Below are 23,039 nucleotides of genomic sequence, written 5' to 3'. Positions count from 1 at the left end.
CAGCGAGGTTAGAAAGCGAAGCCATGGGTAGCTGTTGTAGCTGTCCAGATACAGACACTGTCCCAGATAACCATAGGAACAAGTTTAAGGTCATTAACGTGGATGATGATGGCAATGAGCTAGGCTCTGGTGTCATGGAGCTCACAGACACAGAACTGATTCTGTACACCCGGAAGCGGGACTCAGTGAAATGGCACTACCTCTGCCTGCGACGTACGGCTACGACTCAAATCTGTTTTCTTTTGAAAGTGGTCGATGGTGTAAAACTGGCACACACTTGCTTGGCAGAGTTGAACTGACAAGTTAGCCTGGCACTTGAACGGGGTTGGCTTGCTGCTGGTGACAAAGACTGACCCTAAACCACAGGAAAAAAGTGCTCACAGGGCCCAACTCCCAAGAAGGTAATCATTCCTTTTACAGTGCAGATCTGCACCCCTACTCCAGCCTGAGGGTGACTATTCAGTCCACAGTCACTCTGTAGGCTTCATCTTTCAGGTTTGTCCTTACAGACAGTGGGCCCACTGTGACCAGTTAGAGGCAGCTGGTCCATGACGACAGAGGTTTATTTAGCTCCCTCCAGTCCCCACTGAGGATCAGTGAGTCTGTCTGTGACAAGTCTCTGATCTGGGGTTCCAAGCCTGCATCCTGACTGGCCAGCGGCTCAGCTCACTCAGCACTCAAGAAGACCCTCTTGCGGGCAGTGTTGGTGTAGGGGTGCCAGCGCCACTCCACATCTGCGGTGGCCTCCTGCTCCAGTGTGCCCAGGCGAATCATGTATACTAGGATGAGAGGAGATGTCAGCCCCCACACAACCAAGGGCCACCCTTACCTCCCCTCAGGCATAAACCAAAGCCCCAAACTCACACTTGAGCTCAAATCGAGGCCCGACCTCAGTCAGCTCCACATTGCGGTGGTCCGTCTTCTTGTAGACGTGATGCCTGGGAGAAAGAAAGCAGAGGTGGGTTTGTGGGTCAGTAGGGCTGTGGGTCATCTGAAGGGCTACAAAGGTCATGGGCCCTACTCTCACCACGGACCCACCGGAATGAAATGTAGTCATCCTGGTTTGCAAATGTGATAACCCGATGGCTGTCGTCTTTTGGCACAGGGAATAGGTAGCGAAGGATGTCAGACACCTGGGGACACAGGGATAGAGAGTCACAGGGCTGGCCTGAGCCTCAGCCCTCCCCACAGGGTTCCCATACTCACCCGCTTGCCCAGCCGTGAGGAAAAGCCATGAGTTATGAGGTGAGGCTTGGCCTCTGACATGGTGCCCAGGTCAGGGATGTCGTGCCGCATGACCACGTTACACAGTGTGAAGTAGGCAGTAGGACCGAAGGGCAAATGGCTGATGATGAGCCCCACTGTAGGGGAGAGGCTGTCAGACACTCTGCCATGACAACAGCCCAAGCTCCCCTGCCCTCCACCAGGCGTTACCAGGTGTGCCTCGATGCTCATGGACAACCAGCAGGTCGGTGACCCCATTGGCTTTGCAAGCTCGCACTAGCGCTCCCACCTCATGCCGGCCTCGGTTCATGCGCTGGGCGCCTGGAAACACCAGCTTCAGTTCCTGCTCATGGAGCAACGCCAAATTAGAACTGGGGCCACGAGGCTTGGGCATCCCCTCCTCTCCGGCCCCCAGTACCTTTGCAAACATTTTCAGGCGAGAACTGGGGTCTCGGGAGGTAGTGATCATGACCTTCGGATCCTCAACCCCAGCCCAGCGGTACTCATCATCCACATGGCTGGTTACGCCTGTCAGGAGAGCAGGAGGCAAGGAATGCTAGCTGACTCTGTCAAGAGAGCCTCACTGGTGGAAATGCACCTCTAGCAGCCGGGAGAGCAGCTACCAGCCCTTGGTGACCAAACACAACTCAGCAATGTAGCAGTCTATGCTGGCAAAACTCTGAATAGCTAAAACCAGAGGTCAGAGTCTCCCTGTCCAGACAACAAATATCTATAGTGTCCGTGATTCTTTTCCTGCTTATTCAATGATAGTGTGAATGATACAATTGGGTACCATTGCTAAGGACACTGTTCTGTTCCAGCAGACACTCCAGTGAGGAAGAGTGTGCAAAGACTAAAAGCTACTGTGTTTGTTGTATCAATAGAACTAAAGGCATTTGTTCAGGGAGAGCCCCTGTGATGCCACCCAGGTAGACAGGAGGGAACTTGAGGACAGGTACCAAAACTGTTCACCTGGACACTTCCATCAGGTGGGAAGTTGCCCAGTGTGGCTGAAGAGGACATGGAGCCCAGTGGGTACACAAGTTGGTTCAGTGTGGAAGAGGGCTGCAGAGCACAGTTTACCTTCACCACCAGCATCGTCGAACTCCAGGGACCCCTGTAAGGCTAGAGCCTCCCGGCGCAGCTCAGTGGGAATCAGCTGGTTTTCTGCAAGGAAGAGATGGGGCAGAGTGAGACACAAGCAAGGCCCACCAATTTAGATAATACTAAGTGGTTCGCTAGCTAGCATGCAAACTTCATGTGAAAGCCCCTGATTTCTTTCTTAACATTCTTAAAAGAGTCAGTACAGAAATACAGAAGGAAGACAGGTAACAAACCAACTTATTCCATTGGAATATGGTCTTGAAAGGCTCGTGGCTCTGTCTTCTGAGTGTGTTGATAACAGGGTATATGCCACCACACCTAGCTACCAACTTCTTTTCATCTGTCAACTCATGGTCTCCAGGGAGCTCGTTTTCTAAATACTTTTTCACTATCAATGTTATTTTTATACCAGACAAAAATTTGATAACGCCTTGGTCGGTAGTTTGCTTACAGGTTAAGACCCTGGTGTTGAGGAGCACTACAAAAATTAAAAAATGCTTTAAAAAGAAAAATAGAAAGGTTGTGCCATCAACCACACGGCAGCTCACTGCCATCTATAAAGGGATCTGATACCCTCTTCTGGCATGCAGGCAGCCATGTAATCAGAGCACTCATACTTAAAGAATAAATAAATAAATTTAAAAGAAAGAAATTGTTTCTCAAGTAGGAAGACCAGTACTAAGATGGTCAGCACGCCTTTGATCTCAGCACTCAGGAGGTAAAGGCAGGGCAACTCTGAGTTTGAGGCTAGCCTAGTCCACATAGTGAGGCCAGACAAGTCTACATAGTGAGACCCTGTCTCAAAAAACAGTAACAACAAACAATATAAAAAAAAAGAACACTGCTATCTGGATGCACAAAACACCTCAAGGTGCATGGCCTCAGCTGGCTGTGGGTCAGAGATTCTTTCTGTGAACTAAGGTGGGGCAGCAAGGGTCGAGGCCCAGTTCTGCCTCTCTAGTTGTGAGGAAAGGGGGAGAGACAGGAGCAGCACCCGTTCCAGCTACCAGTTGAACATAAGCTCTCATCTGCCACAGGAAAAGCATCCTCCGTAGGGATACCCACAAGAAGGAAAGTCCAACCATTCCTTTTGCATTTTAGACACAATACTGAGCCCCCAACCCAAACAATTATAGCAGCCAAGCACATAGTCTAATTTAACTCTAACTTAGGGATATAAGTAGGCATAATACGAACACAAATAGCTTAAAACGGTTTCTTTTAATGCAGTATTTAATATAGTGATAACTGTAAATGTCAACACAGTGATCATTTTTCTGCGTATGTGTGTGCCTGCCTGAGATCACACGCACATGTGTTCAGGTAGCTGAGGCCAGAGGGCACTGGATCCCTTGGAGCTAGAGTTCTGGACCGCTGTCAGTCATTCTATATGGGTAGTGGGGAATGGATTTGGGTCCTCTCGAAGAGAAGTTAAGTGCTCTTAACCCTTGAGATATTTTTTTCCCGGTCATCTTCATTTTTTTTTTTAACTTTTTAAAGTTATGATGATGGGTCACAGATACTTAACAGTACGCCTCTATAACCCAGGCTGATCTGGAACTCATGTAGCCAAAGTAAGCCTTGAACTCCTGAGCCTCTAACCTCCACCTTCCCAGTGTTGAGATTATAGGCATAGGCCCCTAGGCCCAGTTCAGACAGGCTGAGGACAGAATCCAGAGCTTCCTTCATGCTGGGGCAACACCCAAGGTACAATCCTAGCCCTAACATTATGCTTCTTAACTCAACAAACTTTACATAACACAAATACTTTACAGTCCTAAAAAATTTAACCACCAGTACCAGGGATGATGTACTATCAGATGGGAGACATAAAACTCCTTGGATACAAAACCAAAATAGCGATAAATAGAACATTTCCAATTAAGCTCTGTGATACAGGATCTTCATTAAAGGTGGATTAACGAAAGGCAAAGTTTTAAACTAACTTGTAAAACAAATGACAAATTCTAAATGGAAGAAGAGTTTTTAAATGCAAGGCAATTATAACAATCAACATTTTTCTAACTTTTGTTCTAAAGAAGACAGTAAGAACAAATGCCAAGGATTCTTGCAGACCCATCCCTAGGAATGGAAATCAATAAGATGAGGCAAAGGTTTTTTGATTGTTTGTTTGTTGCTTTTGTTTTGGTTTTTCGAGACACGGATTCTCTGTTTCAGCTCTCTGGCTGTACTGGAACTCATTTTATAGATCAAGCCTGTCTCTGCCTCCCGAGGGTTGGGATTGAAGGCGTGTGCCGCCGCCACCTGACTGAGGCAAATGTTTTAAAACTAAAGAAAAACTAGAAATTCTGTAAACAAAACTAGCAATCAACCCGTAAACACGGGCGACTGCAGCATAAACGGCCATACCATCACATGGTGGGACCATTCAGAAACCAGTGAGAAGTCCTAACAGGCTAAGAAAGAAAAGATGCTTAGCCAAACTAATACAAATGCAAGAAGTTCAAACGTGTTTACACCTCTGTGTAGTATGCTCTAGCAAGGACTTGTAACCCAACAGCACAGGGAGGCCTTACCTTCTAGAGCACGCTTGACTCGCTCCTTCTTCTCCTGAACAGATCGCTGCGCCTCCTCCCGGGCCTTGCGGTACAGGTACTCGCGGCGCAGGCGAGCCTCTCGACGGAGCTAGAGAATACATAGGGTCACTATCCACTCCGGAGCACTGAGGACCACAACTCAACCCTCCCGTAGTCCCCTTCTTTCCCCTTAAACCAAAACACGAACTCAAAATACCCTACCATGATGAGCGCCGCTTTACCACTAGTCCGGATTCTTCTGGCGCGGCAGATACCACGCAGCAATCACTTCCGCCCTCAACCAAAATGGCTTCTAGAGGCTTCATTCTATTCCACTGCCTTGCAGTGCCTCATTTTAAGATGGCGAATGACGGAGGGTGTTGCAAGGTGATTGGTCAGACGGGCAACCAATCAATTACCCAGATTTGGGATGTCACGTGGGCTAAGACCGCCCTGATAAAAAAGTCCGTCCGTGGCTTTACCAATGTTTCAGCCGGTCAGGTAGTAGGCTAATTGAGTAAGAGCGGGAACTGTGTAGATGGTTTCCTAGATTCAAGTTAAGGTCCGACTTTTCATAGCCACCTGATTCGAGAAGTGTTCCGCTCCAGCACTTAATCCACGTCCTGGCCACTGACACGGATCACCCGGAGGTTGAAGCCTTTGACTTCCGGGCCACGATTAGGACCACCCCTCTAAGGGCGGATCTCCAGCGCTGATTGGCTCTCAGGCACCGGGCTCGCAGTGATTAGACCGCTTGATAGGAAGTGGCGCTGCCCATCAGCGTCCCAAGACTAGCCGGGCCATGGCGGTCCAGGCCCTGCGAGAGGAGTTGGACTCCAAGTGCCTGCAGCTCCTCAGTGACCTGGAGGAACTGGAGGCGAAGCGGGCGGCGCTGAACGCCCGTGTGGAGGAGGTGGGCCACGGGGACTGGAGGGACGGATTGAAAGCGGGCACAGGGAGGGAAACTGAATCTCAAGTCTGTCCTGTCTCCCCAGGGTTGGCTCTCACTGGCCAAGGCTCGCTATGCCATGGGAGCCAAGTCGGTAGGACCCCTGCAGTATGCCTCGCGTATGGAGCCTCAGGTCTGCGTGCGCGCCAGGTGAGGTTCCCCCCCCAACCCCCGTGGGTGGGCAGGACCTAGGCCTGCGCGGCCAGAGATCCAACTTCCCTTTTTCTTTCAGCGAGGCCCAGGATGGACCCCAGACCTTCAGGGTGATCAAAGCTGACGCCCAGACCCCTGAGGAAGTAGGACCTAGCGAAGCATGTGAGTTTCCTTTCCACCTGTCAGCCCTTACTCCATGCTAAAGACATAACCCATTGAACATTTAAGGAAATTACTTCATTCGGACTCTGGTTAGTGGAGTGCGCCTGAGCTGGAGAATTGAATGTCTAAGGGAGGTGGGTTTTCCTTATACTTTAATAGGTACGGTTCAAGTAACAGGATGGGAGAGCGGCCCGAGGAGGTATAAGGTTTATTCCAAACCTTGATGTTACAAGATTGGGTAAGAGGGTTAAAGGAATGTTGGCGTTTAAGCTGATTGGTTCACAGCATCTGGCCAAACCACAAGTAGGGACCACACGTCTAAAGGGAGCATCTTGACCTGTTCTTAGCCCACCCTGTTATTATCAACTGGCCACAGCTGTTATGTCTATTTTGCAACTGCCAAGAATATCTTGGGTTTTTTTTTTTTTTCCCCAGAGCTAAAGGGTGAGGGCCAAGTCACTCTGAGGGCACGGTAGCTTAAAATGGAGTCTGAAAAACAAAATGGAGTTTGTTCTGGTACTTTTATCCTTAAACAAGACGTTATAGGTGGGCTGTTTATAGAGGGATAAGTTTTGCAGTCAAAGGAGCTCAGCTGAAGAGAAAATGTGCATCCTGATATCTAGGTGTTCCTTGGAAATAAACCTCTAATCCCAGTTAATTATTCCTGAAACAGATTGGGGACATGTCAGGGTCTTTCATCACATTTAGGTAAAATGGGCAAAGTCAGTTTGTGATCTTGTTGCAGGCAAACAGTCTGTCCTGAAAGAGTAGACAAAGTCAACTGGATTACAAAGGGGAAGGGTGTTCCTATTTGCAGACACACAGAAAGGTTGGGGAAACGTCTAACCTTCAGGTGGGTTTATCCTTATACTTTGATAGGTAGAATCATGAACTTGGATTTATCTCATTGTGGTCATGAGGACTGTATGGCCACTAACCCTTCTTTCTCCAGCTCTGCGCAGGCGCAAGGGCCCTACCAAGACCAAAGAGTCAGGATCCTCTGTAGTTCCTCAAGATCCCTTGAACTGGTTTGGAATCTTGGTTCCTCACAGTCTGCGGCAGGCCCAGGCCAGTTTCCGGGATGGTGAGTGAACCCTGTTGGCTCTGTAGCCACGTACTGAATTCCAGCCCTTTTGCTACAGGGAGCATTTGAACAGTAATACCATGTGAGGACTTTGCAGGTTTTTACAATAGCAAACTGTTGAATATCTGTAGGGGTGGGGATCCCTACCCCCCAAAGCATTCACTGGCTGTTCTTAGCATTCTAGGTTCATGTTTGTTAACTGGTAAGGGATATAATAGCAGCCGGGATAATGTTTATTCTGTATAGGAGAGAAAGACAATATATAAAGAGATAGGCAAACAAATAGACCTTTATTGTAGTTTCAGGCTCCAAAAGTCATGAAAAAGTAACATGGGAGGGAGTGCAGTGGGCTGGGATATTTTATGAAGATGGGCCTGGAAAGGTCTCTCCGGAGACAAAGGAAGAGCTTTGTAAGTGATCTGGGCGAACTATATTCTAGCTAAGGAGACCAACTAAGCCCTAGTTGGTCTAGCTACTATGGGAAAAGCCCTGAGGTATTTGAACTGGAGGAAAAGCAGAGGAGGTCAGAGAGCTGAAGTACCAAGAGCTGGGTCCAGGGAGCCAGGACCTAGTGAGGGTTCTATAAGGACCTCTAGAACCATGGGCAGGCCCAGAGTCAGCAGGATGAGTCAGTAGGAGCAACAGAGTAACAAGAGTCCTCTGGATGCTGAGTGAGGACATACTGGAGAGCAGAGAGAGGAAGCAGGGCCAGGATCAGCCAGCTTGGGCTGTAGGTAGAGGCATCAGTGGAGTAAACAGTGGGAACCTGCACATGTGGAAGCCCCAATGTCTGCTAACAGATAGATGCAGGAGTAGAGGACAGAGCTGTTTCACCTGTGGCCTGGCAACAGGCAGCAGCCAAGGGAAAGGTGAGTGGTGGCCGTGGATGGGTTCCTGTGTGTGGGCACCTATGTCTGGACCGTCGGAGACCTGGACTGGAGAGAGATTTGAAGATCCAGTGCAGACTTGTGGTGTTTAATTCTGGAGTTTTAACACTGATACACATAAAAATTGAGATGGAGATGAGTTGAGGGTCAGGGAGTAGCAAGAAGAGACAGAGGAATAGGGCCCCAGAGTGAGGGATCCTAGACGCCAAGAATTTTGAGAAAACATTCCCTGGACGGTTAGGGAGAGACATCAGCCATGCTGCCTGGTGGAAGGTAAAGACAGGCCTGCCTGGCCTACTGGGTAAGGGAATGGAGAACAGAGGCAATCGCCACCTGGTTGTGGATGGAGGGGGTGACTCATGCTCAGGTACAAGACAAGGATGGAAGAAGGCTTGGAACAGTGCTGGATTTTGATGCTGGGAGGGCAAAGGGGTTTAGGTGAACTGTGAGGTGCTCGCTTATTCCTGGCAAGCACAGTGAGTCGAGGGAGAGTTTTTGTGTTTGAGGAGGTGATGGTTTAGCACAGGTGAGATGAAGGCGAGGGTCAAGTGGTATCATACTCGGAGCGTTTTAGGACTATTATACAAGCTAGGGAGGTCTAACACCCTTGCAGTCTGGGGGTGGGGTCCATGTATCCTACCACAATGACATTCCTCTTCTCTCCCAGGCCTGCAGCTGGCTGCAAATATAGCCAGCCTCCAGACTCGCATCAACTGGGGTCGAAGTCAGCTCCGGGGCCTCCAGAAGAAACTGAAGGAGTTGGACCCTGGGCCTGCCTGACCTGCATCTATCTACTTTGTGAGGCACTGAGCATTGCCGTTGTGGATGCTGCCACCTTACCTCAGGCCTTCTTTCATAAACAGCCCATCTCAGCTGATGCTCCTCCTAGAAATGTCCTTAGTCTGCACGGTTTCCAGCTTTTCCAGGCATGAAGTTGAGTTATGAAGTCTAATGAAGCAAGCTGAGCATTGTTGAGAGCACCTTGAGACCCATGGTCTCATAGGGTCTTCCTCCCGGGGCAAGACAGTGACCTAGTGAAAGCCTTGCGTCAGCCAGCTGGAATGGTGACAGGAAAGAAAGGGAGTCTGGAAACTTAAGGTAGATCAGGACAATTCCAGTCAATAAAAATACCTCTGGCTGGGCATGGCAGTACATGCCTGTTACATGCCTGTAGTTCAGCAACTCTAGAGGCTGAGGCAGGAGGATCACTTAAGCCTGGGAATGACAGACTAGCCTGGGCAATAGACTTTTAAAGTTGATAGAAAAAACAACACGCACACCCACACCCACAAATACCAGAAGAGCTAGTAGGAAGTATTCGTTTGGCATTCTTTCAGGGGAATCAAGGAGACCTTCCTGGTTGCATTTAGCTTACTGAAGTGAGACCCAGCCTCTTTGCTGAGGGTGTATTCTCTCATCTGGGAACTGTGTCTTGCTTCACTTTTTCCCTGAGCTATCATTCCAGTTGTGTTGGGAAGGGGAATGTTATCATTTGTAGGGTGTAAATATTTCTTCCAAATTTGTTAATTTTGCTTATATTGGTTTTTCTACTTATGAATTGTAAAAACACAAACTTGACAGAAAAATTGAATAAAGTGAAAGCTACAGTAACTGTCACTGAGCTCTTTGATTTCTTACATTCACTTTCTTTTCAGTGTGTGGGTACTTTTCCAGCATGTATGTCTGCACCATGTGGTGCCTTCTGCCCTTTGGCTAGAAGATAGAAGAGGTGCTGTCTCCTGTGGGTGCTGGTGTGGGTGTGGGTGCTTAGTTAACTTAAAATGGCTACCAGGAGAACCAAAAGGGTAAAATGAGGATGAGCCTTCAGGAAAAGAAGTGAGGACCACAGAATGTACTGGCTGTATGCCACCTGTGGCCTACATTACCCATGATCCATACTTCCTGTATGATAATAACTGCCTGTAAATGCTTGAGTGTGTCTGATCAACAAATTTAGATACCCTAAGTAACCAATCAAGTTACTGTTGCTAAAACCTGCCCAAGTGATAATATATAAAGTGTGTGTTTTAAGGGCAGGGGGTTGTCTCCTCCCTGTATGAGGAATGATTCTGGCATGCCAGAATAATAAATAAATCTCAGTCTCCGTGTCTCTGCACTGTGTGCCCCAGGATTTTGTTGTTGTTTGTTTTTGATTTTTAAAGACAGGGTTTCTCTGTGTAGCTTTGGCTGTCCTGGAACTTGCTTTGTAGACCAAGCTGGCCTCAAACTCAGAGGTAGCCCCTGCCTCACTTGTGCTGGAATTAAAGGTGTGGGCCACCCCCCTTTAATTCCTTACACCACACCCCAGCAGGGGAGTGCTCCTGATCACTGAGCCATCACTCCAGACCCTCTTAAATCAATTTTTAAAGGAAAGTCGAATTTCTGTGATTTTTGGATTTTGGGATTGTATTAATACAGTAATAAAGGAATTGTGATGCACTGTGGTTTCAGTTGGATGTTCAGTGAGTCCGGCACCCAGCTTTTCTACCACCGTCTAGGCTGTACTCATTTCTGGCTGTGTATCTCTGAAAATTATCTCATAAATCTACCAATTTTTAATGATAACAAGAATAATAACAGCAGATTGATTACAAACCTATAAGATAGCACTTTCTCCTTCTCTAGCTCTGGTGCCTGTATGCTTGGGACTATTGTAACTAGAGAGAAAACGACCCTCTTCCTTCGTTTTGTTTTTAATTTGAGACGGGCACAGCTGTAAAACAAGAGGGCTATGACCTCGCAAGAACCCATCAGTCTTTGCCTCCCGAATTTGGAAGTATTAAAGGCACCCATCACGCCAGAAGACCGAGCTGCTTCTGTCAGTAAAGTGATATCTCAGCATGGAAGAGAGGACAGAGAACACAATCGTTTTGACTGTAAATTCTTCCTACAAGACTACCTCTCTGGAACGCTGATCTCGTCAGAGTCCACGGGATTAAATCTAGGTTTGGACACAAAGGCATTTGCTGCGCCCTGCGTTTCCGGTGTGGTGGGCTCTGGAAAGCGCGACGCTGCGGCTGCTGGGGTAGGAGGAAGACAATGCCTTCGGCTGCTGACGTTGGCCACATTCCCACGCACGAAGAAAGTTCTATCCTCCCTGCCACTGCGGGGGCAGCTGAGGGATGTGGGGATCCTTCACTGTTTCCTAGGAAATGAGACGCTAAAGATTTTGGAGGGTGGAGTTTAGGCAAGCAGCCCTAATGACGAGGTAATATAAGAGCAAAGGAGAGACACCTGCCGGCAGCTCCCATATGGTCTAGCGGTTAGGATTCCTGGTTTTCACCCAGGCGGCCCGGGTTCGACTCCCGGTATGGGAACAACAAACCTCATGTTTTCTTGTTTATCGTAAACAATTCGTTGTTATTCTTGTCATCCTGCGGCTCTTAACATAGGCCTCATCGAACTGCTTTCTTCATAATAATATTAACTAGTTACTTTGCCCATCAGGAACTTACTTCAGCTCTTTATATCAACTACCATCTACATTATAGGTACAGAGCTATAGATATTGAAGTTAAAAGTAATATTTAAAATTTCAAAACAACATTGTGGAATGCTGATACGGAGATTTCTTCTACGGGTCCCTCCCCAGATTCTTAGCCTGAAGTAAAAGGAAAACGTGGGCAAAGGAAGAAGTGCTCGCTGCGTAGCGCTCTCACCAGCCACCGCCAGCTGGGGCCCCCCCCCCCCCCCCCCCCCATTTTGGTTGGTTGGTTGGTTTTGGTTTGTTTGTCTTTAGAGTTTTGTAAGCACCTTCTCACCTGAGTGTGCCAGGCTTGATTCCTCTCTCCAATATGGAACTGACTCCAGTTGTTTTTTGTTTTTTTATTTGAGCCAGGCCCCTGTATATATCCTAGGCCGGCCTTTCAAACATACTACCCTTTGAAGACCCCCACTCAGGGGAGACCCTCACTCAAGTCTCGGGATGTCATGACCACCCAATAACTCGCAGGGTCATGTGGAGAACACTCTGTATACTCATTCTTCTCAGAAGTGTGGTCCTACCCTCTCATTGAGGCCTTGCCCAGTCATTGTGGTCACCAGCTTTTTGGTTCCACCTAGCTGACTTGCATTCTTCCCCTTATGTGGTTAGCCAACTCCTGTAACTGGCCGTCCACATTCTTAGCCTGCTTCAGAGAAAATTTCCCATACCCTTTAAAGAAAAACCTAAAGAAGAACCTATGTATAGTTTATAAAATGATCTTTATAATTTCATTCTTCACCTTCTATCTTACTTCCTGATTGATTACAGATGTGCAGCTACCTCTGCATCTACACGTGCACGGAGGACCAAACGTACAAACACTAAATCAGAGTGACTTGCCCAGTCTTCTATGCATTTTCCTTTGTTAATTCGAGGTTTATTGCAGGACTGAAGTGGTCTGCTCCCGATTACTGAAGGTGGAGCTGGCTCTTCCTCTCTGCACTTACAGGTGTGAGTCCGGCCTCTTTCCACAGCACCCTTCAGTCTTAGTCCGGGCAGGCAACACTGAAACTCCCCCGGTTGTTACTGTACCCTGCTCCCTCCTCTTCTTGGGTTCCCAATGTAGCACTTTACTTAACAATAGATTCTCAAGATGGTACCCACTCTTTGCTGGTCAAATCACACTTACAGTGTAACTTTGCCACAGTCCCAAGCCATGTATGTTTCACCAAAGTCTGCAAACTAGATTTGAGGCTTGTTCAAACTGTGAGCTTGTCCTGAGGGCAGCACAACCTGTCCCTCATCTAGCTGGCCTTGCCTTTTTTTGGGGAGGTGGGAAACAGCGTCTGCTCCCCAGCCCTCCCCTGCCTCCCACTAGGAAGTTGTGTGGCTCCCTAGTTTGGAATTGATCTCTCTTTGTCGCCTGATTTTCGTCGTATCCTTTAACCCTCTTCCTGAAGGGTCCCAACTTGACAAGGCAGACTCCGTCTTGTATCCATGCCTCTATTTTATACACTAGGTCCTGTCCTCAAGGTAAACTCTTAATTATTGGAGAAACTACAAACTGTTCCGGAAGGAACCACCCTAGACTCGGGCCAGAAGCCGGAAAACACCGGAAAGTTTCAGAACCTATAGATACATTGTTTAAGCCAACGGAAACCATTGTTAGCCAATCATAAGCCTGCCAAGTTGGTAAGTCCCTCACCTTGCTGTAACTGCACTAAAAAGGCTGAACCTTAGGCTCTCCGGTCCTTCTATGCTACCGCGCTGCATTGGAGAAGCCTGAGGGTCCGAGCTCGGGACTGAATAAGACTCTTTGCTTTTGCATACGAGTTCGACTCCTGGTGATCTTTGGGGACCCTAGGATCTGGGCATAACATTTGGGGGTTCATCCGGGATCCCCCAAGCCTCCCAGGACCCCCGAACCGTAGAGTCAAAACCCGGCCGGTAAGTGAATGTTTGTGCTCTGTCTCGGTGTCTCGGCACTCCGCCAAGTAGCCTGCAGGCGGTCTAGGGGGACCCGCCGGACGCCGGTGCCACCGGACTTTGGAGACGTCGCGGACCCGCGTGTAGGGGATTGGATCCCCTCGTAGACTTGAAGAGACAAAGCGGGTCGCTCCCGCGGCACGATCGCCAGCGGGAGGACAGAGTGAGCCTTTTTGTCTTTCGCGCTTCTGTTTGCTTTCTGTCTGGACTTACTTCTTTGTGACTGACGCCATGGGACAGATCCAGACCACTCCTACCACTCCTTTATCTCTGTTCTTAGACCATTTCAAGGACTATAAAACTAGGGCTAGAAGACGAGGCTTAGTTGTTAAGAAGAAGAGACTAACCACATTTTGCAGGGAGGAATGGCCAACCTTCAACGTTGGCTGGCCGCCATCGGGGACTTTGAACCTACCCGTGATTTTTAGGACCAAGGATATTATTTCTGGACGACCGGGACACCCAGACCAAGTCCCCTACATCATCACCTGGCTGGATGTGGTCCAGAACCCGCCAAAATGGCTCAAGCCTTGGCTGCCACTACCGCAGCCAAGCGCCACTGTACTCGCCCAGGAAAACAGCGAGAAACGAAAAACTGAAACTAACTCTGCGGCCCCTCTTTATCCTGTCTTGCAGGGTAGCACTGAGGAAGACCTTCTCTTCTCACACCTGCCTTACAGATCCCCACCAGGGGGTCGCCCAGGCCCTCAACCTGAGGCCCCAGAAGGGGCTCAAGGGTTCCCCTTGGTGATCCCACCTCACACTCAAGAGAAAGCCCAACAAAAGCTGTCTAGTCGCCCAGGCCCTCAACCTGAGGTCCCAGAAGCGGCTCAAGGGTTCCCCTTGGTGAGCCCACCTCACACCCAAGAGAAAGCCCAACAAGAGCTGCCTGGACTGTCTGCGGCTGAGTCCACAGTTCTCACCTTGAGGGCAACAGGCCCCCAAGACGATAGGGGAAACCAATTGATGAAATATTGTCCCTTAGATGTTAGGGAGCTATATAACTGGAAATACAAGTACCCGCCGTTCTCAGAGAAACCAGCAGCGTTAATTAACTTATTAGAGTCTGTTTTTTTAACCCACCAGCCCACCTGGGATGACTGTCAGTTGCTCTTGAGGATCTTCTTCACGACTAAGGAACGAGAGGAGATTTTACTTGAGGCTGTGAAATTGGTTGCAGGAGCAAATAATAACCAAACTCTTGTTGATACAGGCATTTACACCAGACCATACTGGGATTTTAACTCGGCAAACGGTAAGGAGAATCTCCGGGCATACCACCAGACTCTGATAAGAAGCCTCAGGGTGGCTGGTCAGGGACCCGCTCATTTGGCCAAGGTATGTAGTGTGTATCAGGAAAACACAGAATCACCCGCAGCCTTTTTAGAAAGGATTCTGGAGGCCTATCGCACCTACACGTCCCTAGACCCAGAGGCACCTGAGAACAAGTCAGCAGTCATTATGGCTTTTGTACGTCAGGCTGCTCCTGACATCAGGCGTTATCTAATGCAGAGAATAGATAGGCTAGGGGAAATGAGTTTGCAGGAGTTGCTGGTGGTAGCTGGGGAAGTGATTGACAACAGAGAAATACTTAAGAAGAAACAGTTACAAGCCCCCAAGGAGCTACAAAATCAAAGGTTGGCCAGGATCTGTATGGCTCTGTCAGCAGATTCCCCGGAAGAGATATACCACCAACTGCGCCAACTCATGGACGGGAAAGGTAAGTGGCCCCAACAAAAGGGGAAACCAAAGCTCAAAAAGAACCAATGTGCATACTGTAAGAAGATGGGACACTGGATCAAGGACTGCCCCAAGAAACCTCCAAAGAGGGACAAAGGGGGACAGGGTTCGTACCCCCTCCCTGAACCCAGGGTATCCCTTAAAGTAGAGGAGAAACCCATTAGTTTCTTAGTAGACACAGAGGCACAATATTCAGACCAAACCCAATCCCGTGGCAAACTGTCCTCATCTCTCCCGAATGAGCTCTCAACCTGGTTAACCAAATTCCCCTCAGCTTGGGCAGAAACTGGAGGAATGGGGCTGGTGGAGCATAGAGCCCCCATTTGTGTTGAACTGAAACCAGAGGCAACTCCTGTCCAAATAAGACAGGACCCAGTCTCCCAAGATGTCAAAGCGGGTATCACACCCCACATCAGAAGGCTCAGGGACTCAGGTATACTAGTACCTTGCCGGTCCCCATGGAATTCACCCCTACTCCCCATCAAGAAGGCCAACTCCAGTGACTACAGACTAGTCATGGGCCTCAGAGAGGTAAACAAGAGAGTTATGGACATACCTTCCACAGTACCAAACCCATATACCCTCCTGAGTTTGTTAACACCTTCTAAGAGTTGGTATACAGTATTGGACCTCAAAGATGCTGTCTTAAGCCTGCGTTTAGCCCCACAGAGCCAACCTCTGTTTGCGTTTGAATGGCACAACCCAGAAAAAGAACTCAGTGGACAACTAACATGGACCAGACTGCCACAAGGCTTCAAGAATTCAACAACCATTTTTTACAAGGCTCTACATGAAGATCTGGGTGAGTACAGGCAGGAACAACCCAATACCACCCTCTTGCAATATGTAGATGACCTCTTGGTGGCAGCAGAGACCATGGAAGAATGTCAACAGAGTACCAAGGACCTGCTAATGGCACTGGGGACATTAGGCTATAGGGCATCAGCGAAGAAGGCTCAAATCTGCCAACAAGAGGTAACGTACTTGGGATGCGTCCTAAAAGGGGGCCAACGATGGCTATCAGAGGCCAGAAAATATACCATTTTGAAGATCCCCACACCCACCACAAGACAGAAGGTCAGACAATTCTTGGGGTCAGTAAACTTCTGCCGACTTTGGGTCCCTAATTTTGCAGAATTGGCAAAGCCCCTCTCTGAGGCCACCAAAAAAGAGAAGCGCTTCCAGTGGACTGAGGCCCAGGAAGACTCTTTCAATAGACTCAAACAGGCCTTAAAAGTGGCCCCTGCATTGACTCTACTTGACATCACCAAGCCTTTTCATCTATACATAGATGAAAGCAAAGGCATAGCTAAAGGAGTCCTCACTCAAATGTCAGGCTCCTGGAATCGCCCAGTGGCATACCTATCAAAGGAATTAGACCCTGTGGTTTCTAGATGGCCTTCATGTTTGAGAATTATCGCTGCCACAGCCTTGCTAGTCAAGGATGCAGACAAACTGACTCTGGAACAAGTACTTCACATTACCACTCCCCATGCCGTTGAAAGGGTTCTCAAACAACCTCCAGGTAGATGGGTGAGCAGTGCACGCATGACTTGCTATCCGTTTTTTACCAAGCGCTGCCCTGAACCCAGCCTCTTTGCTACCAGACCCAGATTTGGAGGCCCCTTTACATGATTGTGTGAGCATACTAAGCCAGGTGCACAGACTCAGGAAAGACCTAAGGGACCCAGCCACTGCCAAATGTAGAAGCCACTTGGTTCACAGACAGTAGGAGCTTTGTGCTCAATAGACAAAGGTATGTGGGGGCAGCAGTATTATCAGACTCAGAAACTGTATGGGCGTCTGCTTTGTCACCCAGCATGTATGCACAACAGGACAAACTTATAGCCCTAACAGAAGCCTTAAAATTGGGAAAAGGCAGAAGACTCAACATTTATACAGGTAGCAGGTATGCCTTTGCTACAGCCTGTGTCCGTGGAGCCATTTATCAGGAGAGAGGACTCCTGGAGGCTGAAGGAAAGACTATTAAAAACAAACAGGAGATCCTAAACCTGCTGGAGGCACTTTGGCTTCCAAAACAACTGGCTAGTATACACTCCCGAGGCCAGCAAAAGGCAACTATGCCTGAAGCAAAAGGCAGTCAGTTGGGGAGATTTGGCAGCCAAGACAGCAGCTCTCAATCCTATAGCAGCTTTGACTTCCCAACTGCCTGACCCAGGAGCTCCAGTCCTACCAGAGAAGCCTGAATACTCCAAAGAGGATGCTATCTCTACTTATAAACTGCCTATGTCCCATAAGCCTGATGGCTGGTGGCTCACTGGAGACTGCAAAATAATCCTGCCCAGCAATTTGGCAGCCAGTCTGCTCCAGCATATATACTGGACAACCCACTTGGGCATCAAGAAAACTGAGGATCTGGTAAGAAAGGCAGACCTAAAAATATTCAACCTCAGGTCCCAGATCAGACAGATTGCCTCCAAGTACTTGAGCTGTAAGCTCACTAATACAGAGAATCAACCAAAGGATAAAGGACCAACCTGGGGAAAACCTGGGAAATGGACTTTACTGAGAGGTAAGACCAGGGAAATATGGTTACAGGTACATACTAGTGCTTGTAGATACCTTTTCAGGATGGACTGAAGCATACCCCATCAGGCATGAAACAGCACAAATAGTGATCACGAAAATACCAGAGGAGGTGCTTCCCAGGTACGGAATGCCAGCCCTCCTAAGCTCTGACAAGGGACCTGCCTTTGCCACTCAGGTAACACAGGGGATGGCTAAAGCCATTGGGATGGATTGGAAACTACATTGTACTTACAGGCCCTAAAGCTCAGGACAGGTAGAAAGGATGAATAGAACTTTAAAAGAGACCCTTGCTAAATTAAACTTGGAGACTGGTGGGAACTGGGTGACTCTCCTCCCCTTCGCCCTCTATAGGGTTCACCACACACCCTATACATTGGCTTTAACCCCTTATGAAATCATGTTTGGAAGACCCCCTCCCACTTTACCTAACCTAAAATCTGAAGTGTTAGCTGAAATTGATGATTACCACTTGCTTGACTCTCTTGAACATCTAGCCCACATCCAATAGCAGCTCTGGCCTTGCCTGAAGGCTATTTTTGAGGTGCACCACCTCTTACTCCCCACTGCTACTGTTCTAGAGACTGGGTCTTCCTGCGAAGATACCAGAAGGGGATTCTAGAGTCCTGCTGGAAAGGACCCTATGTCTTGGTCCTAACAACACCCACTGCCCACCAGGTTGACAGGATTGCTACCTGGATATGTCACACCCACACTTGTCTTGTAGACTCAGAGGACATCTCCCCATGATGGTGTGTTGCCCAAGACCAGGGGAACCCATTAAAACTCAAGCTCCAGTGCTCCTAAGCTTATGGACATGGGCTGTCTGCATCTTGCTTCCAGGAGTTGCCAGCTCCCTGGTTCTAGCTGCCACCAGCTCTGGAACCTAACCTGGGCTCTGAGTGATCCATCCACTGGTGACATTCTCCACCAGCAGAGCAAGACAGTCCCCCTTGGCACCTGGTTCCCCAACCTCCACTTCGACCACGTTGGGAAGCTGAATCTCTCTTCCGCTCCTCCTGGAATCGCGTGAGTACAGGACACATTTGGTGGGATCCCTCTGTCAAGGCGGACCTCATTTGAGTAAGACTGATGACCAAATGAGCTCTAGGAGCGCATGATCCCCTTGCCACTGAACCACAGACACTGGGCAGTGCTGCTCTATCCTCATTAGGTTTATGGACTTGGGGAAAAAGGCTAATGGATGGGAATTAGGAAAAACCTAGGTGCTCTGAATTTACCATAAAGATAGGTTGGGTGAAAGGGACTATGGCAGCCTCTTTTTTAACAATCAAATTAGATAAGCAAATACCTACACAATCTGCACCTATAGGCCTAGGCCCTAATAAGGTATTGGTCCCCTCTGACACCCAAACAATCTTATCCACTGACACCACCACACAGCATGGATGAGCCCATGTCTGAACCTCCTATAGAGAGTCCTCTAATAGACCCTGGCCCATTATATCTTCTTGAAGCCATCCACCAAGTGCTTAATCAGTCTCACACAGATCTAACTAAGAACTGTTGGCTATGCTTGAATGCCAACCCCCCATTTTAAGATGGAATAGTTTTTAACTCCTCGGTAACAGAATATCAAGAACCTCAGCATTGCTGATGGGCAGCAAGCAGGTCCCAGCTGAATTACTCTGCAGTCACTCTTGGGACAAGGGCTCTGTATAGGTAATTCTGTGCCCCCCAAGATACTCCTACCTATGTAAGACCACAGTAACTGGGACAGGTTCAGGGTACTTGGTTCCTCCTGATAACACACAGTGGGCATGCTCTACTGGTCTAACTCCATGCATTCCACTGGAGTCTTAAATGCCTCCTTTGATTGCTGTGTCCTGGTACAACTCATCCCAAGAATAGAGTACCATTCAGGAAAAGATGTCTTTAATCATCTCAATCCTGGGCCTCATAGATGATCCAAAATGGAACCCATAAGTTCCCTTGCTCTCTCTACCCTCTTAGGTATAGATATTTCTGGATCCGTAGGCACGGGAACCCCTCTGCTCTGGTATTGCAAGATGCTCATTACAGGTCACTGAGGCTGGCTATTGGCGGGATGTTGAAAGACTAGAAAAATCAATGTCTGCCTTAGAAAAACCACTCTCTTCCCTGGCTGAAGTTGGGTTGCAGAATAGAAGAGGATAGGTCTATTGTTCTTACAGCAAGGTGGACTACATGTCGCATGAGGAGAAGAATGCTGTGTCTATGCAGGCTAGACTGGCATAGTTAGGGAAAATATGGCAGAACTAAGGAGGATACAGGACAGAAAATTAGAAATGGAACAATATCAAGGATGGTGTGAAAGCATGTTTAATGGGTCCCCGTGGTCGACTTCCTTAGTATCTACCCTTGCTGGACCATTCAGTTAAAAGTTTTGCCTCAAGGAATGACCAGTAGCCCTGTATTAATGTCAAACTTCTGTTTCTGCTTCAATACAAGAGGTTAGGACTTTGACTCCTCCGATGTATATTAGTCATTACATGTGTATTTTATTAGCTGATCCCTCTGAAGGAGTTTTACTACAAGCCTCTGCCCCGATACAACGAGCTTTAAAATCTTGGGGAAGAAAAGATTCAAAGACAAGATCCTTTTCAATCTTTGGGACATCAGTTATATCCTAGACAAATTGTGGCAAAGAAAATGCAAATAAGAGAAGATGGCTTAACTTACAAGCTGTCAGGAAATGTTAGTTGGCTAAGACCTCACCCTAAGCTTGGCACGGGGGAACTTAAAATTCAGTTTGATATTTTTTAAGGGGAGCGTAAATTCTAATTCCCCTGGACAATTAACTGATGAGGGACGAATAGCTTTGCGGGAAGTGGACGAAGCTATTAGTCAGCAACAGATACATTATATAGACTATGATCAAGTTACACAGCAGTCCTTTGGCAAAAGGGACCATTCATGTGGATTCATCTTCCTTCATCCCCGAGTAAAGTTTAAATATCCTATTCTGAAGCTGGTGCTATGTTAATATGGAATTGTAGGACAGAATCAAGAAAGTGTTTTGGGAAAGAACTGTTGAGAGCCGCAATTGCCATAACGAGATGGTGACGGCGACTGCTTCCGGGTTCCTCATGGTTTCATCCGCAGTGGCGACCAACCTAAGTGATAACCCATTTTTAAATGGTAGCCTCTGCTTTACCATTAATAACAGCTTTACCATTTATAACAGCTCAGATTATCCTTGTATTCGTTTAGGTAACTATTCCTATGCACAATTGGAGAAAATAGAAAAGGTTAACAAGACTCTCTTAATTGCTAATGCCACAGTCCTTTTTGGTTGGTGGCCTACTACTAAGAACCCAACTAATAGTAGTGAGGGGACAGATAGACGATCATCCTGGGTGATACAACCCCAATATGCTCATAAAAGTAGTCATGCTGTAGTTGTTAGATTGCCAAGATTTGTCCCCATTCCAGTTGAAGCACCTAATACCTTGTCCTTATTTAGACAAAGGAGAGATTTTGGCGTCACAGCCGCCATTGTTGCCATTATTGCGACAGCGGCAGTTGCTACGGCGATGACCACCTCCGCCCCGGCTTTATCAGGCACCGCACAGACTGCGGCAGCGGTTAATGAGCTCTCAGCCGCTCTAACAGAAGCCATTGATACCAGAGTCACTGCAGAAAATCAACTAAAAGGAGGTCTTATGATCGTTAATCAAAGAATAGACCTCCTACAAGAACAAATTGATATTTTATGGCAATTGGCACAATTGGGATGTGAAATAAAAATGCCAGGACTCTGTGTGACCTCTGTGCTATATGATAATTTTACAGCTGCAGCTAAATTGTCAAAAGAATTATCTTTACAGCTCAAGACCAACTGGAGTCAAGAATTTGACAAGACCCTGATTCGACTGAGACAAGCAGTCACCCGTATTAATTCCACATGGGTGGACGTTAATTTTGCTAAAGATCATAGTGGCTGGCTTTCCTCTGGCTTTTTCCTCTGCATTTTCCTATTTCAAAGAGTGGGTTGGAACAGGGATCTTTGGGTCAATGTTGTGCATAGGAGTCGTGTTCTGTATCTGGATGGTCCTCAGGCTACACCGACAGAGGCATCGAGATCGCTGCATGATGGTTCAAGCACTTGTCGCACTAGAACAAGGGGCATCCCCCCAAGTTTGGATAAATATTCTCAGGCAATGAGACACTATCTCGCAAGACTTCTTAAGGGCACAGGTTCCCATTTCACTAAGAGTCTGCTAATAGTCCTATGGCGCCTCCCAGGGCTCAGGTTCCCATTGCACGGGAGTACAGGCCCATAGGGTCTCCCATTTGGATTAGCCTCGATCGCTCAAGCTGTTCAATCAGCAAGCTGATCGGCATGATCTAGTTGGATTGCCTTTTAAGTAATAAAAAAGGGGGAGATGTTGGGAGCCGCAATCGCCATAACGAGATGGCGACGGCGACTGCTTCCGGGTTCCTCACGGAAGGCCTGGATACTAGTGCGCATGTGCAAGCCACGCGCGCCTCTTATGCTAATTTAGGCTTACGCCAGGGACCAATCCAGATTAGACACACCATGTTGCGAGCACTGACTGACCATTCAGGATCCGGGGGCTGGGACTTCTTGGGCTATATAAGCAGCCACTTTTCTGCAGTTCGGGGCCCTCTCGCCTGCAACCTAAAAGAGCTGTAATAAACCGTGTGTCAGAAGAATTCATCGTGTGTGGCGTCTTCCTTATCGGCGAGGCGGGCGCTACGCAAAGAACCTGATGAAATATTTATTCCTTATTCCAAATAGCCATTAAATTAGTCATTGCAGAATACTGATGTTTGGCCTATTGCATGTGCAAACTTTTAAGGCAAATTTGATAATCATTATCCAAAAAACAAGTTGTTAGAATTTGCCTCTATGCATACTTTTATATTTCCTGTAATGTATGGATGCAGCCCATAGAGAATGCGCTTACTGTATTTACGGATAGCTCATCTAATGGAAAGGAAACATATGTAATTAGATCACATGTTTACTCTCTCGAGTTCCCCCGCTTCACAAATAATTGAATTACATGCTGTAGCCACTGTTTTTGAAATGTTGAAAAATCAAGCTTTTAGTTTGTATACTGATAGCCAATATATAGCTCATGGTTTACAATTGCTTGAAATTGTTCCTTTTTAAGATATTGCTAATTCTCAAATTTTGCAATTATTTATGCAAATACAGCTTAATTTAAGAGAATGCACTGTTCCTTACTTTATAGGACATTTAAGAACTCAT

General features: G+C 47.6%; 3 protein-coding genes and 1 non-coding gene across 5 annotated transcripts; 3 read left to right on the top strand and 1 right to left on the bottom strand.

The window, feature by feature from the left end:
- Positions 1-393: 393 nt before the first annotated feature.
- Imp4 (IMP U3 small nucleolar ribonucleoprotein 4) lies at positions 394-5,496 on the bottom strand. The gene is made up of 9 exons (XM_028775425.1): positions 5,088-5,496; positions 4,866-4,974; positions 2,308-2,391; positions 1,643-1,752; positions 1,435-1,567; positions 1,207-1,361; positions 1,039-1,133; positions 865-938; positions 394-779 (listed from the first exon to the last, which is right to left on the bottom strand). The coding sequence occupies exons 1-9, from the start codon at positions 5,088-5,090 to the stop codon at positions 667-669; spliced, it is 876 nt and encodes a 291-aa protein (XP_028631258.1). The 5' UTR covers positions 5,091-5,496; the 3' UTR covers positions 394-666.
- Positions 5,202-9,717, top strand: Ccdc115 (coiled-coil domain containing 115). Its single transcript, XM_028775426.1, has 5 exons — positions 5,202-5,778; positions 5,861-5,964; positions 6,047-6,129; positions 7,082-7,213; positions 8,768-9,717. The coding sequence occupies exons 1-5, from the start codon at positions 5,668-5,670 to the stop codon at positions 8,878-8,880; spliced, it is 543 nt and encodes a 180-aa protein (XP_028631259.1). The 5' UTR covers positions 5,202-5,667; the 3' UTR covers positions 8,881-9,717.
- A 1,628-nt stretch (positions 9,718-11,345) lies between these two features.
- Trnae-uuc lies at positions 11,346-11,417 on the top strand. Its single transcript has one exon. It is a non-coding gene; the product is annotated as a tRNA-Glu (tRNA).
- A 1,879-nt stretch (positions 11,418-13,296) lies between these two features.
- Positions 13,297-22,477, top strand: LOC114627584. 2 transcript variants are annotated; one of them, XM_028775473.1, is made up of 2 exons: positions 13,297-18,826; positions 21,628-22,477. In XM_028775473.1, the coding sequence occupies exon 1, from the start codon at positions 13,742-13,744 to the stop codon at positions 16,883-16,885; it is 3,144 nt and encodes a 1,047-aa protein (XP_028631306.1). In that variant the 5' UTR covers positions 13,297-13,741; the 3' UTR covers positions 16,886-18,826; positions 21,628-22,477. The 2 variants fall into 2 exon arrangements, with proteins under 2 accessions (XP_028631306.1, XP_028631305.1); XM_028775472.1 differs by having other exon boundaries at positions 21,264-22,477.
- The last annotated feature ends 562 nt before the right edge of the window (positions 22,478-23,039 follow it).

The sequence above is a fragment of the Grammomys surdaster genome, unplaced genomic scaffold, assembly GCF_004785775.1.
Source record: "Grammomys surdaster isolate TR1022 unplaced genomic scaffold, NIH_TR_1.0 255, whole genome shotgun sequence".
Lineage (NCBI taxonomy): Eukaryota > Metazoa > Chordata > Mammalia > Rodentia > Muridae > Grammomys > Grammomys surdaster.
Note: the sequence above shows the minus strand (reverse complement) of the source record. Positions and strands in the feature narration are given on the sequence as shown.